This window comes from Myripristis murdjan, chromosome 3 (genome assembly GCF_902150065.1).
Source record: "Myripristis murdjan chromosome 3, fMyrMur1.1, whole genome shotgun sequence".
Classification (NCBI taxonomy): Eukaryota; Metazoa; Chordata; class Actinopteri; order Holocentriformes; family Holocentridae; genus Myripristis; species Myripristis murdjan.
The window spans coordinates 29,826,004-29,842,975 of record NC_043982.1 but is presented as its reverse complement, the minus strand read 5'-3'; the positions used below and the strand labels follow the sequence as shown (position 1 = coordinate 29,842,975).

The window sequence follows — 16,972 nt, the reverse complement described above, 5'->3', positions numbered from 1 at the left end:
AACAGACAACATGATGAAAGTACTGTTCTTTATTTAAAGCAGCTCACTCTTTACCATCACAATGCATGGACTGATCTTTCACAGACAAAAGATATTCAACTTCTAAGGCACCCCAAGGTGTGGTTTTAAGTTTGTAGAGAGGAAAAACAGTGGATGATGGGATATGATTTATACATCGAGGAAAGTCAGTTTGTGGCAGTAGAGGACTCAACAGCAGTAATGCTGTCATACAGGACAACTGAGAAATTCTGAGAGGGCCTTTGAGTAATAACTTGTTTACTTCAAATTATATTATAAAGTTTCTATTTTTTTTTCTTTCAAACATACTGAGGTGGAGTTCAGATCTGTTGCCCTTAGGGCAACTAATAGATAAATAATCTATAAACAGTAAAGAAGCGTATTTCCTTTCTCATGGGAAATATATATACATATACATAAAAAACTTAATGTATTACAGATAATAAATTAACCCCCCCTCAAAAAAAAAAAAGTGACAGAAAGATCCCTGTCCAAGTATTTTGAGACTCTATTTATTTCAGATGAGCCTGTATGCTATGTTGAAATTTTTTTTTCTTTTTTTTTTTGGTTAGGTTTCATTATGTTAAAAAAAAACGAACATGGTAAAATGCTTCATTTATCCATCAATTATTTCCTGTGTAACCACTGTTATCATACTTATTTTAAAAGGACACTAATAAACCACCAATAAAAAAATAAAATCATGAAACACGGAGTACTTACCGAGAAAACTTGGCTTGAAATTGAATAAGTCTGAATTAGAATAACACAGGTTTTCAAAGTCTGATACTGTGGACCCCCCCTCACAGCCCCCACCCCATCCAAACCTTCAGTGAGCTTTACCGTAATATCGCTGTTTAACAAAATGTCAAACTTCATGCAAATACATAAAAAGGACTGCAAAGGCATGTACTTGTACAATTCTGATTGATTAGAAAAAACAGCAAAATTCCCCTGTCTCTGAACAACCTGTAACCAAGTGACAAATTAGGCAACTGTAAAACAGTCTCCTTTTGATAATTTAAAAAAAAAAAAAAAAGTTTTTAGAAATGCTTCACGAACATTTTTATGTCTGTCAGTGTCTGAGCCTCCACTGAAACATTTGGCGGACCCCTGGGGTGGTCCACCTCCCACTTTGAAAACCTCTGCCACAAAACACTCCAAAGATCCAATGATGTAGTATTCATACCTATAAATTATGTAAATGATCATACTACATGTGAAATTATCTAATATGTTTTTGATAATGTACAGCAGAAGACAACTGGATATGGCCATCTGAAAAGGGATTCAAGTGACAACAGTATTTATACGCTTTTTTTATGCATTTTAAATTTTTAAGTGAATTGTGATCCTGACCCATGAGATTTTATTCATTAATATTCTTTCTGGTTATTTGAGAAAGGGTGCTGAAGAGAGGGTGCCTCTGGAGCAAAGTAAACCATATGGCACTGCAGACCCAAAAGGTTATATCAAATAAATACAAAAATAAACTGTGCAACATTTCTAACATTACTTACAATGCCAGTACAAAACATACCCTGAAATATAAAGTTTTCTGACAGGCAACACATTTATATCTACAGTATATTACATGCATTTAATTACACAATTAAAGTCCACATAATCTATTTATATACTGAATGTGTACAACTGCAAAAATGGGCAAATGTCTGAGTTAAAACAATTTTCACAGAACTACATTTTTTTTTTTTTTTGGTAAACCAAAATAGATCCCTACATACAATATCCATTGAAATATATAATTTCCTGAAACTATCAGCACATGCAGATAAGGACAATGTTTGCTTCAGCTGCATGACTACTGCATCTCAACAATACAGACCACTGACAATTAGTGCAGTCACCAAATTGATTACTTCAGGACAAAACACATATCATTTCTTCTCTGCTCTAAAAAATAAAATAGACATCTAAGAAGCGATTTCAGGAAGTATCAACACGATCATCTGACCTTTTCAGACAACAATCACACACTTCACACAATACAAGCTGCATTGTTAAGTCGAGGCAGTGTTATTCACTATTCATGAGTAATTTTCCAACCATCCTCGCTACACCCTTGCATAATGATACACCACTATGCGTGGTGCTCAGACAAAAAGGAACAAAATTCATTGCTAATCCTTCCACATGATATGTACCACAAATTCATTTAAGTATCTAATATTATTCTATATTTAGACTAAAATGCCATTCAACTATGGAAAGGCAAATCTGTGTATTCAGTGTTTTCCTTCACTAAAAGATTGCTGTTACTGTGGCAGCATTTTTTCCAGTATTCTCCATGTCTTTTTATCTTTGTGTGATCTGCCAAAAAAAGGTGTATTACATAGATGTATAGGTGTATTTCACTTTTTCCTAAATCTTTATTTTTGCAGGTTATTAAATGAGTGTACACTGAGGACAGAGTGAAAGATGAGGAGAAATGAACAGTGAAAATTTAAGGCCAGCGTTCCATGTGCTCATGTACTATTAAACACAGGACAGTCTCGCCTCTTGATTTAAAACAGAAATTTAAATCGGTGACGATCATGTATATCACAGTGAAATAAAGATAATGAGAAATCAAGCTGCTGCTGAATGAGGTGTGACTTCACAGAGTCGTTTGGATTACGAATGATAAACTGTGACATGATGATCAAAAGCATCAGTTCTCACAAGTGATCACTCCCTCATAGGACTGTATGTTTTGAACAGTCCTCAAGTCAAATAATATGCCTATCATCCATAAATGAGTCCTTGCATTTGTGTCCAATGTTCCAGCACAGTTTTTTTTCTGTCCATACCGAGGGGATGGAATGTGCATGTAAGGAAAAGTAAACAGTATCCTCATGCAAACTTTGGTTTTCTCTACACTCAGCTCAAAGCCTTAACACTTCCATTCAAAGCAGTGGGCAACATAAGAACCCAAATTCATGAAGAATGCGCATTATATACACAAAGTAAACTTTTTACATGTTTTAAATAAATATATATTAATATATATTATCATTATTTTAGCATGTGCTATCAGACATACATTGGGCACATACATCCACTGATAATTTCCTAAACGCACAAATTCTCATACAATCTTGCACATACATACACTCTGTACCTCCCTGAAGAACCTCCTTCAGTGTTCTCACTTTGTTTTAAGCAATGCAGATTTGGCCCTTTGCTCTTTGACTCCTTAAAAAGATAGGTAGCCTTTAACCCTTGGACAGTCATGGATCCAACAGAGATGTTGCTCTTCAAAAGGTGATGATGAAGAAATTGACTTTGCTGGTCGAGATGTTACAAAACAGAGCTACGTCACAGACACGTCCCTCTGCTATTTGGAAAAAATAATAATAATAACCGAAAACAAAAACCTCTGCAGCTGAAGACCACAGCATTATCAAGATGTTTCTCTGTGGATAAGCTGTAGACCAGCACTGACCATCCAAGAGTCCAGCTTGCAAGGAGTGAATGATCATTTCTCATACACTTTGTTCTGCAGGTAGCTGAACAGGGCCTCCAGTCCTTTGGTTGAGCACCACAGCTGTTTCAGCATATGACACTCCCTCTCATTCACCTCCTCAAGGACAGACTTTAAGATACTCCTCACTAGGCATTTGGATTCTTCCAGAACCTTTAAAACACAAAGACAAAGGGAGGATGTTTTGTGAGAGATTAGTATGTGTTTTTTTTTTTCACATATCTAAGGGGAAATTTTCCACTGGGTTGCTGTGATCAGTACCTACCACTGCGCTGCACGATGCCATTTCCTTTACACGTAGCATCACTTCCTGGTTGAACGTGGTTGGCCAGAAAACCTGGGATACCAACCCCCGACCGCATGCTTCTTGTGCTGTGAGCTTCCTCCCACAGAACAGCATTTCATTGGCCTGTCATGGAGGAGAGAAACAAGGAGCGTTACAAAGTGTTTCCACGGTGTCAGATGAAGTGAGAGCCTTGATATTGCTGAGACGCACCAGAGCTACACCCAGGATCTGGGGGAAGGTGTATGATGAACAGCCAGAGGGAGTGAGGCGGAGAGCTGCACATGGGGTTTGGAACCAGGCTCTCTCACTGGCCCACACCACGTCACACAGGGGCAGGATCGAGGCCCCAAGACCCAGGGCAGGTCCGTTTATTGCCACCACAATGGGCTTCTTGAAGTGGATGAATGCCAACACAAAGTCCCTGAAGGGGGTCACACAACTATCAATAAAATGCTGAAGATGAAGTTAAGTCTCTTGGTAAGCAGTGAGAGGGTGATGATCTCAGTGTCTGTGTCGAGATCTCTTCTTACCGTACAGCATCAGCGATGCGGCTGCTCTCTTTTCTGCGGTCGGTTGACAGACGCCCTATCAGGTAAGATGGCTCCAGGCCACTGCAGAAAACAGTCCCCACAGCACTGAGCAACAATAATTTACTGTCATCGGCAGCCGCATTACCCAGGGCCCGACACACTTCTTTCATGATCTAAAAACAAAATGGAGTTGTGTGTTATATTCTTAACTAGACACATGCAGACAGGCAGAGAAGCATACAGATGCAACACAGATACTCAATCCTCAGAGTAAGGCTTGATGCCACTTCACAACAGCACATTCCTCCTTTTACACCCACAGTCCTACAGGAAACAATGATCACCACTTGGAATGTAAAAATGCTCATTTTGAATCATAAAGGTAATGACTCGGCTGTGGCTGGTGGCTTCTAGTATATGAGATAATGTTAATTCCTTCCATAAGATACACCTCCTCGGCCCCTACACCTGTGAAGTTGTGTGAAACCTCTGATCCTCCATCCACACTGCCACATCACCGCCCGCAGTAACCCTGCACACTATCTATTGCAACTTAATGAGATTATCATCTCTGATTCACATTAGCAAATATAATACAACTGAGAGAACTTAATTCCCTATGTCTTGCCAAGGCATTTTGCCAGAGAAAGAGAGAGAGAGGGGAAAAGAAAGAGACAGACAGACAGAAAGAGACAGAGGGTAAGAAAAACATTATTCTAGCAAGGTGAATTAAAATCAGGCTCAGACACTCAGACAGAAGAGGCAGACATGTGAAACTGCTGGATCCAGATTGTGCAGCAGGGAGAAAGACAGCAGGCAAACTGACATTCATGGGCGCCATGTGGAGGCCTGGAGGACATTTATTGACAGAAGAGGGTATCCACATCAAAGAGAGTTGCAACCCTACTCTATATATGCTACCTGGAAACGAAACATGCACCACATCTCAGGGTGAGAACTGACTGACCTTAAAATTTGATATGATTTGGATTTTGAGGTTTCTACTACAGTTTTCAGAGCTTGGCAACTTCAGCTGATTCAGCCTGATAACATGGAATAAGCATCTTTCAAACCAGGACACCCCTTTGAAGATAATTATTCTACCAGCATGGAAATAACTGATGCTCATTCTCCAAATGAAATAAAAAGACAGTTTCCTAACAGATTTTAAACATATTTTTTACTGGTTGCATTCCATCTTTTTTTAATATTTACAATATATTTACTTCCACTTTTTTACATCCCATATAGGTTTTAAAAAATACATAAAACATTCATGCCACTAGTATATTACAATGATCTACATCTAATACATAACATTTATTTCTTATATGACAAATTCCCATAGCTCTATGTTTGTGTTGTTTGAGTATGTGTGTGTGTGTGAAGAGAAAGAGAGGCAGAGAGAGAGAGAGAGAGAGAGAGAGAGAGAGAGAGAGAGCTAACAGGGCTGGCCATAGGCACAAGCCATACAAGCAGCTGCCTACGGCATCATCCAGTGAGAGGGGTAACAAAGCAGAGGATTTTTTTTATTATTATTTATTTATTTTGAATTTATTTATTTATTTTTGTGGTGTATGTGTGCAAAAAGATAAAACTGAATCAAATACAAACAAAAATTTGGATAGTTAGACAAAACATTTTTCTGACCAGTCAACAATAAATGTTAGCAGCAGAGAAGGTTTATTGTGAAGTAAGCATGGTGTTTGTTGTTGCCGTTGTCTCATTTTTAGGTCAGAGCTTGTATAAGGGATACTTCTCTGGATCTTGCCTAAGGCTCCAAAAAGTCAATGGCCAGCCCTGAATGCCTGCGTCTCAAAATGTGTGTGTGTTTGTGCGTGTGTGTGTGTGTGTTTGAGAGACAGAGAGAGGATGCTCCTTTCAATGAGCTAGGATTTTTTACTGCGCTGAACAGCCTGCACCGGGCTGACAGTGTGGATTGAGGTCACAGGAGTGAGCTTCTCTCTACAAAGAAGCCACCACCAGGGGGAGAGCAGTATTACCAACATAACCAGAGTTACTCATTGCAAGTCTAGTTCTATGATCACAGGTGACACCATCCAACAGGGCAGAAAAACTGAAGCCAGTAACCCAATCGTAGCATCCAATACCAACACAGGGTTAAAGGCTGAGCCCCAAGCTGGGTGGTGCAGATATAGAGCTGGTTTAAGCCTCTTCAGAGGTTCATAAACACCTCTTGCACAGTAACAGTTCCGCCTCTGCATGTAGCACACAGTCTTATATACATAATCTGCTGTGTAGCAGCAGAGCTACCAGCAGGACAAAGAGGTCTACCTGTTTCCTCCTCTGCTCCACTCGAGAACACCTACAAGCGGCTTTGAAGAAGTGTTAGAGTTAGGGACAGCTCAAGAGCGGTGCTGGTGGGGACTGACAGTGGAGATCAGACCAGGCCATGTAAGGTAATATTTCAGTAGTGCATGGCAATGTCATCCTTGACAATGTTGTCATCATTAGTCAAAAGTTATCATCTGAATAACTGGAAGGGATTTTTCTGAATGAAATAAAAGAGGACAGAGTGTAACTGGGCAGATTTCTCATTCAGCCTTGCAGACAGGTTGGTTTGCAGCACAGCTCTGGAGGAAGCATTTCTTAATTCACCTCAATACTATCTTCATACTCTTCACATCAACACTATTTAAATCATCTTTACCTTGGGTTTAACTGATTCCACCATGAATTTTTTTTTTTTACCATGGTCTCTCCCCTCTAACTCTTAAGTACATTAATGTAGCATTTCCTTAATTAAAAAAAAAAAAAAAAAAAAAAAAAAAAAACATTTTTCCAACTTGCAGTGAGGATTGGGCCTGGCTAATTTTTCATCTGTACATTAATTAAGCCTTAATTAACACAAGACCTGGATGTTTTCTGGATGATTTAGTGGTCCGTTAAACACAAGATTTTATAAACAAAGTTTTGCAATGTTATTTAACTTTCAGAAATATGACTGACGTATAATTATATTGTATGCATTTTTATGAACAAAACCTGATGTATAGCACCCTGTTATAGCAAACAGCACATTTATTCAAGTGAAAACATTGTGCAGAAAGTTAATTAATTTATTGATTTTAGCTGTGATTTAGAGCTTTTCTCTGTGCAATGGGGATTTAACAACAAAAGTGCATGCACTGCTACTCAGACTCTGGACCAATTAAACAGATGAGGGATTTCTAAAAATGTGTGTACATGCTTTGTTACTCTGTGAAACATAATAAAATGTGTAATTTTTAAATTATTTTTTGTGTTTGGGGTAATAAAACAGTTTACAAAAAGGAGAAAAAGAAAGCATGAAAAAAAAACAGCATATATAATCTAGTGGAGCTCAGGACTAAGTACAAAACCCTGCGCCTTCAGCACTGGAGTGAGGTGCTGCAGACAGTGGAGCTACTCACTATCTGGCCTCGCACCAGTGAACGCTCACCCCCAGGATCCTGCCAGCTGATGTGCCTTGAGCTTTGTTCACCACTATGCTCCAACGCAACCTGCTGCAATGACCCAGCCTCGACTTGCCAGGGCTTGCACATGTGTTTCCATGGCATGTGTGACGTAGGCATGTGAGGTGTGTGCGTGTATGTGTGTGTGTGTGTGTGTGTGTGTGATTATCATGTTATCACTATCTTTCCTCACTGAAATCCTCCACTAAAATCTACAAAAGTGAGATCTGAGCTCCATGAGCATACAACAGTTGATTTGAGTCCATTATGGAAGACAACAGGATATTATATTTACTAAAAGTCACTAAAACAAAATGTATTAAAAAAAAAAAAAAAAAGTATTCAATTTATATATATTATAAGTTGAATAAAGTCACACTATGTGAAAAAGCATTGAAGTGAGGGCCACATGGACTCAACTGACAAAAAAAAAAAAAAAAAAAAAGCTTATAAAATGGAATAAACTTTTTCCACATTTTTGCGAGTTGAGTCTAACCCTTCCTTTAATCAACAGTCAGTTTTGCACATTGCATCTTTAACAATCCTTCCATAAGATTTCAGAGTTGTTAGCTGGTTTCCCCTCAACTCCACAAGGTCAGATCTCCAAACTTGACATCACTGTAAAGCTTAGGCTGCTTGTACTCTTGAAGGCACAGCAGGAATTTTCAGGATAGTGTCAGTGGTCGGCAATACAGCTATACAAGTAATGTCCAACACAGAGGATACCATGGATATGGCACTATGGCACAAGTTTCACGAGTCTTGCCTTTTGCATTTCCTGGTTGTAAGCAGCAACCTGCCAGTGGGTCATCGCTGTTCAACTTTTCTCTGAGCAGCCATGGTCTGCAGTGTTTCACGTCACATTTTAGTATCTGCTCAGCTCGCTTGGATCCTCAATGGAAGTGGTTCCAAAAACAGTATCAGGTGCCAGATACAATCTCAAACCTTTGCCCAATGGAAAACCAAAAATCGGGCAGAGCTGAGGTGAGTAGATTCGATACCATGCAATGGAAAGGGGGTACAGCATGCTACCAAAAATGGATTGTTAGGATATTGGCAGATGGGGAACAAGTAGGACAAGACATTTGGCAATTTTCAAGGATTCAAATGTCATGAGAGGAAGTGACATGCATGACAATCTGGTGAGGGAGAGATAAAATGGTTTCAATAAGTATATTGGAGATGAATTTTAATAGTAGGTGCAATTCTTTCCAGCTAAGTCACATCTAGACACAACCTGGATACAAGATGTGTGATGATGCTAGATGCAAAAGGGACTGTCACAGTTAATTTGCACATTCACAGACTGTTTATTCATGTTGTGCATATCCAAAGGTTCTTCAGCTGGGCGCTATTTCTCATCCTATCTTAAACAAATAGCCCCACTTCAGAGTTATTTCAGAAATAATCTAAAATCTGAGAAATATTCAATTCAAGGCCATTTCCTGTTTTAATAGCCAAGCCTCAGGCACAGTGAAAAAGGGACGCTACATGTTTTAAGTAAAGTACTACCAGAAAAAGTGAATAAATAAAAATAAAAACAAAAATAAAAAGGATAGTATATGTTAATACATGTTTCATCATTTGCCACAAAAAAAAAAAAAACAAAAAAAAAAAACAGCAGAGAATTGGTAGACAGAGGATGTTAAGTCAATGTAAGAGTGAAAGTCTGTCAGAGAGATCATAGTGGGTAATACAGCAGCAGAGAGTACAGCCCGTTAAGCCAGTAACTTCACAGAAAAAGCACCAGTTAAACGCTCAGGGGATTTTTCACTTAAACTAAGCACTGAGGTTTTGTAAGAGAAATTTGCAGGGAGATTTTCTGGGATTTTCCCACCAGAAGCCATTCAATAAGCACATCCTCAGTATTCTCATGTTCGAGCAGCCTCAGAAACTATGAGACAGGGAAATAGCTACTCGGTTTGTTCAATAAGCACACAGATAATGGACTTACTGTTACACATCCCAGCACCCATAACCACATGTGGATGTAAGTGCTATTTCCCTTTTACTGTTACACAGATTAAGTTCAATTACATATCTTGTTTAAACCTCAAAACACAGCTAAATTATCTACCTTAATTAACTCCCTGAGGGCTATAAAAAATTGGATGTCAGACATTTTTTTACAAGTAAATAGAGACAAAACAGAAATCATAATCTCTGCCCCTCGTAGTCTTGTGCCTAGGGTAAAGGATAGTCTTGGCTATTTTTCCCTTTTTAGTTAAATCTGCAATAAGGAATCTAGGTGTCACTGTAGACCAGGATCTGACCAATCAAGGCAGACATGTCTTTGATCCAATTTGCTCTTGTTTTTCCAATTGTGAAATATTGCAAAACTCAGGAGCATTATGTCTTAAGCAGTGATGGAAATGTTAATCCATGCTTTTATCAACAAAACATCCCTGAATCATTTACAAGTAGCTCAAAATGCTGCCGCTAAACTCCTGACCAGATTCTCCAAAAGGTCCCATGAGACTCTGATTCTTATGGCTCTGCACTGGCTTGCTAACAAAATTCAGAATTCAGTTCAAAATCTTGTGACCACTCATAAAGCTCTGTGTGGTCAGCATAGCAGCCTGTGAGGCAGCCTAATGATAACTAGCAAGAAAACCTCCTCAAGTGAAAGCCAGTGAGTCATTTACCACACCACCTGTTCACCAAGCACAAGGTTGTAATATAAAAAGCGATATTTTTCCCCTGCTTGGTCCAAAGCCTGCCTCTTTCAGCTCACTGTTTAAGGTAATAGCTAATGATTGTTTACAAGCTCAAACGAGTGCATGACAGTGAGGGAGAGAGGGAGAGGAGATGAGAGGACAGACCACAGGAGGAGCGAATACTGATTTTTTTATTCTTTCAAAAAGTCTGTCAGGATATTAATGTCAGAAATAGTTCATATTTTACTGATATTTTGAGTTTGTCTCTAGATATTTATCTTTTTTTATTTAAAGTAGGCTATTTGTACTTTGAGTTTGATGTTGTATAGGCCCACAGTTACAGTTAATAATATAAATGTATACATTTTAAGTTGCATTATTTTGTGGCATAGTTTCATTTCATTTTCTTATTTTATCTCAAAGGGACAGTGTACAGCTCAAACATATAGTGTATGTCACTATTTGATTCCATATCTTGCTTTGTTTTTTGTTGACACTACAATAAATATGTTTTTTGAAGAATAGTTTGATGTAGTTGGATTATTCAAGGTATTTCCTCTAGTTTTAGAGCTTATTTTGAGTTTCTAGTTCTTGTAAAGCTACTTTGATGGACTGTAGTGGAAACAGAACAGTGAGCAAAGAAATTTGGTTCAAGAATTATTGCTATTAATACCATTATTTAAAACATATGAACATGCTGAGGGCTCAATACTGTATAACAAGTTTCAAAGGAGTGTAAGAGAGAAAGAGGGTGGTACAGTAGTGCCAGACAGAAATTTTTTTCATGTTCCCTCCAGGAATTACTCTCTGAAATTTTGCTGTGTATTGTCCCCCCCAATAATGAAATGGGATTTTCGCCCCTGGTGGTCAGACACATTAGACATCTACTGCAGCCTTAAGTCACAAGCAGGTCTCTACGGTCATCGAATCAGGTTATTGGTTGTTCCTCAGTCTAGACTTGAAGCCAAAAGAGACCATGCTTTTGATTGTGGCTCCTAACCATTGGAATTCTTTACCCCTGGATCTAAAACTAATCTAAATCCATGAACACTGTGTACGCTTTTAAAAAGCAGTTTAAGACCCATTTCTTTGGACCTGCCTTTGAGCAAATTCTATTAATTTCTGTTGTATTATTCTTCTTCTTCTTCTTCTTCTTCTTCAGCACTTTGTGATGTCTGCTCTTGAAAGATGATATAGAGTTAGTTACTTACTTACATGTGAATTTGTTGTTACTTTAATTTATTTAATCCTTCTAAAAAGTTAGGATTTTGCAAGAAAACTTTTTCTCAATCAATGTATAACATTATTTCTGGTTACTGCTTTAATCTGGGCATGGCGATGAAAAGGTGATGACATATATTTTAAAGAAAATATGATTCCAGTTGGGAATAAAAATTCTGCCTATGTGACTTGATGAAAGAAATTTTTAAATTTAAAAGATTTCTGTGAAGACAAAGTCCAATGTTACTCACATACAGTGGAGGGAGAGAAACTTGTGTTTGACTTTTGAGCAGGTAGACACTTCACTTGTGGACACACAGCTCTCTAAATACCCTCTGAAAATGATCTAACACGTGCTTAATTAATACATCAAGACCTATATTTCAAAGTTTTAAGCTATAAATATGGGTGTTTAAGTCAGAAGAGTTGTCCATCGAGGGTTGCTTGTGTTACAATTTTCATGTTTCTGTGTGGGCTCCCCATCAGTTAGTGATGGTCAAATAATATTCAGGATGTACTGTTTGTCATGCTGCAAGATGTTTATTTTAGGGAATGCATTTGACTGGCATGAAGCCTAGTTAGCAGGTGATAAACACATGGCCCAATGGACTGTGAGAATAAGTGCCTGTCAAATTCCGGCATGAAGCTCTGAACACAGCTTGGTTCAGAGAATGTGCACCAACTGCCTGCAGAGTACAGGGAAACACCACGATGAAACATTTTAATACTTGGCAGGCATGTCACTAAACTGATCTTGTTTGAACAGGCTCAATGTGATGGAGAGCCAGCTTTTTATTAATAATGTGGTAAAAGCTTTTAGTTGTCATTATTTTGTGCTTTTTAGTCTTTATTATTGTTGTTGTTGCTAAATTAATTAAATGCTGTTAACCGTAGGAGCAAAATGCATTCTTTTGATGATACTGCTTTATCTACAGTAATTACACTGATGCCTACATAATGACATTATAAAAAAATAATACTGAATTGACTGAGATCCTTTTTTAGTTTCAATGAATCCAATTTAATTAAATGATGCTCTTGGTTGAATAATACTTGGTTAATCTAACATTTTCACAACAATACTGCATTAATTACAGGATTTATGCATTAACTACTTAAGTCTTCATTTGAGTCTTCCAAAATATGCAACTTTTGTTGCATGTTTTTCCGGTATTTCAAAGACATGTGAAGTTTGCCCACGGAGGAAAATATTACCTTATGTTAGCAATCAAAATGTCTTGCTGAAAACATGTTTGAGTCTATTAAAAGAGGCCAAATCTGACACTTCTTTGAAACAATAGAGAAGTTAACTCAAGCACTGTGAGTTGACAACAGAGATGCCGGTATTATTTCTACATAACAAGCACTTTGGTGGAAATCTGTCCATCATGAGGGTCAGCACTTATCTCTATGAATAATTACATAATGTTATCCTGTTTAAGAAACTTGACTTGCTGCAATATACTACTCATTAATTATGCTGACAGTTTACTAATGAAACAGCTATAAGCCTGAAAGATATGGACAGGTCAGTGCTCTACTTCTAGAAACACGGTTCAACAAAAGGCACCTGTCAAAGTCTTGGTACTATGGATGGAGCTATTTCTACACTTCTTTTTCTGAGCCTGCAGGCTAGATTTCAGCAACACCCTGTGTCTGATTCATGCAGTTCAAAGGATCAGAAACACTAAAACATCTTTTTTAGATAACTGATATCTAGGTGTCGTTTGAGACAGAGGACAGTACTACCTGACATTTCTTCCACATGCAAGTGCATCTGTTGATCTGCCGATGTTTTAGACATTGAAACGGCAACGGCTCTTTAGATACATTCACACATGGCAGCTGTCCAGCAGAAACCTTTTTCTGCTATTTTCTAACTGAACAGTTCCCCTAGAGCACTTTTGAATGAAGTGTTTAGCTCAAGGGCATCTCAGCAGCAGTTACTGAGGAGGTATTAGTCATCCACTTTTCCACACAGTTTTCCCCATTAGTTAATTGCTCAGACAATACCAGATTACAGAAATACCAAGTGTCTGATAAAAGCCACCTGAGATCTTAGCACTGTATATTTTAAGTAACACTTTACCTGCCATATGAGTTCATACTTTCTTATGTTCAAACAGTAATCTTGGCAGTTGGAGGATAATTTTGTAATTATAATAAGGGTATCTTTTTAAGTGAAGCCTTGCTGTTTTCCAGTAACTTAATAGCAATAACAATCCCAGATTATGAGTATCATCTCCTACTAGGCCGCAACCTCTTGAAAACAGAGAAGATCCTGAATCAAAGTTTGATTTAAAAGGAGTTCTGAAATATTTTATTATGACTTTCCATTCAAATTCCCTGTATGATCGGCTGCTGGTTAGTTATGGCCAACATACCATTATTTTTTTTAGTTCTCCTCTGAAATTATGGCGTTCATTTCCTGTTCTCATTTTGCTTAAATGTCCATACTATATTCTGATGACTCCTCCTGTTGGATTATACAGATACATGATGTGAAACCTTTTCTCTAACCCGCTATTGTGAATATAAAAAGCTATTCTACAATATATGGCAGATCTTATAATCTCCCCCATTCCAGATGGTTTTCAAAGTAGTTTTTTAAATATTTTTTTAAATTTAAGTACGTTTGTGAGTTGACTGCCAAATTCTTCAAGACTCTTCTTTCACATTCTGGCCTAAGGTGATGAACCCTTTTTCCATTCATTTTTTAAATATGGTAGAAAGTCCATATTTGCTGTAATATTTTTAGCTCTGCATACTGAGGCGGGGACTTTCAGTTGTTTTCAAAATGTCAAAGAGAGGTGTGAATACATGGGTCTGAATGTTTAAGACTGCACTTGCCCACTCCTGCTGCTACACCCACCCACACCAGCCTGCTCCCGCAAGCCATTGTACTGCTAGACCGCCAGCTAGCCCACAATCTGCACTGCACATTAAGCCAATTACATCACAGTTGGCCAAATATATTTTTTATCCTAACTGAAAAGCCCTATAAGAGATTTCAATTCCATTATTACCTTCCATACAATATTCTATTCAGCCTACATCTCAGCTGTGCCTTCTAATGTGATCGCCTGCACCCACCTGCAACCTTAAACAACAAACCTGTGCCACCAACATCTGCTGCTGATCTTGCAGGACCTGTGAGCCAGCCCGCACAGTGCACAACTCTGGTGTCAACCACACTAGAAGTTCTAGGTAGCTTTAATACATGTATTTGAAATTTTCAACCTCAGGGTTTCCTCTAAAAATTTCTAGGCGAGGAGCTTGCCCTTTCAGGGTGCCTGGCCTCACATCAGTGGAAAAAAATCCAATAAAACCAAAGATTAAAAAAAAAAAAAAAAAACCTGCAGAAACAGCAAAGGGATTTTCTTATATTTTTGCTATTTCAATTAGGCCTATTTAATTGATCAAAACAGGTAAATGTGATCAGGGTCAACAAAAAAGACTGAATTATCAGGCCTTCCGATTGGTTTACTTGAATTTACTTGAAGGTCCCATATTCAAGCTTTAATGATGAATTTAATTAGCCTAATTGTTTTCTGTATTATTTCAGCAAACATCAGTCGAATGAAACAGTATCTATTTGATCTACTTACATATCTACACTAGAGTTTCTTCTTAGTTATTTCCTTCAAAAATTGTAAGCACAGTGTCTGAAAGTGAGCTAAATGTCTTAATGCCTTCATCCTGATTTCAAGGTGTATCTTATGCAGGATATAGTGACTGGGCTCTGAAGTTCCTATTTTTATGTTATCAGATCACATCATTTACTTGTCTCCACCTCCTTGGCACATCAGAGATGCAGCCCTGATCAAAGTCCATTTTACTACCTTGATATGTGACTCCCTGTTGCTTCCAGGCCTGCTGTGCACCTGCTTCCTTGGACACAGCAGTCCAAAAATGAGATGATGATAGATCTTAAGGTAGAAGAGATATTCCTGCTGTTACTTTTGGTGAACTCGCTATGCTCAAGTCCATATCTCAAATGAGCTGGAATGATGTGAGCAGACTGATTTTAAAGCTTATCATATTGTTCTTCTCAGATCCCAGCTTTGCTTCTTTAGGAATTAAATAATGTATTGCTCTCTCATGGTGCACAGTCTTGACTTCTATGTCACCAACCCTCTGCTCTGCAACTATTATGTCCTTTGCTCTAGTTTTGTTGTTCTCTGCAACACATCCTTGATAGCTGATTCCAATCAGGTCAGCATAGTTCTGGTATCAGGGGAGGATTCTGCATGTCCCTGTCTCTATTTGCATACTTCAATAAGCACAACAGACTCCTGGCAAGCTATCTTGTTCATGTTTCATTTCCTCTTTTTGTCAGACTTTCCTCTTTTCTCATCCTTCTTCTTTGATTGATTAATTACAGATTATAGCTATGCTTCTCTTATGCTGTTTGCCTAAAATTAAGCTTTGATGTGCCAGATTTTAACCCAAGCTTATACATGTTTATCAGGCTGCTTTCATTGCCACAAACTGTATGTGATGAAAAGCTTGACAACAGTACAGCACTGTTTAAGTTAAAAAGAAACATGAGAACCATTGTAAGGCAAAGCCTTGACAAATATTCATACTTTATAGAGGTCAAGCATTTAAATTAAATCTCTGAACTTATGAGTATGAGAGTAAAAGCCTTTTAAAAGCAAAAGTGACATTAACAAAGAAGCCATAATTTCTCAGTGTTTAAGTGGTACCTGAGATACAGCAAAAAAAAAAAAAAAAAAAAAAAGACACGTAATTCAGTGTAGTGAAAAAATGTTGATATATGCCACAGATATAGCATGCCAAGGCTAAACATGGAACATGGAAACAAATACTAGACATTTTAATCATACTTAAGATTTCATGCAACATGTCACTCGGGGGCCATGTATAAATTCAGCTTTATAGCTTTACTATGAAGTGTAAAGGTCTACATGGGCTTGTATTTGTGTTTTCTCTCTCACCTCTGGTGTCAGTGCATTGTTGTCTGTTGTTTGGCTGGAGAGCAAGACATGCGTGAAGCCCTCCTCTTTCCTGACCACGATGTCTCGGAATCGACAGTTGTTCTCGTTCTGTCGCACGTTGTACCTTAGCCGCTTGTCGAACACATAGCCTTTCTCCTCACCCAGCTTCCGCTTCACTGAACTGTGCGGATGAGTCTTGCCATTAGCCAAAGGGGAGCCTGAGACAGAGGAGCAGGTATAAAACAAGTCAATCCTCCAGAACTTGTGTAGATATTAGGTCTACAGATAAAACCTGAAACTTTATGTTCAGAAGTGGATAATCCGGTCTAAAATATTAAGTGAGTGATATAACTTGCCCTG

The 16,972-nt window shown here is 38.1% G+C and overlaps 1 protein-coding gene across 1 annotated transcript in view; it reads right to left on the bottom strand.

The window, feature by feature from the left end:
- Positions 1 to 14: 14 nt before the first annotated feature.
- Positions 15 to 16,972, bottom strand: part of LOC115377217 (chromodomain Y-like protein 2) — a 54,045-nt gene continuing 37,087 nt past the window's right edge. The window contains exons 3-7 of the mRNA XM_030077035.1: positions 16,613 to 16,830; positions 4,319 to 4,491; positions 3,999 to 4,209; positions 3,768 to 3,911; positions 15 to 3,655 (exon numbers count right to left, since the gene is read on the bottom strand). Of these exons, the coding sequence (XP_029932895.1) occupies positions 3,497 to 3,655; positions 3,768 to 3,911; positions 3,999 to 4,209; positions 4,319 to 4,491; positions 16,613 to 16,830 (905 nt within the window). The 3' untranslated portion in view covers positions 15 to 3,496. The remainder of the gene's footprint in view (positions 3,656 to 3,767; positions 3,912 to 3,998; positions 4,210 to 4,318; positions 4,492 to 16,612; positions 16,831 to 16,972) is intronic.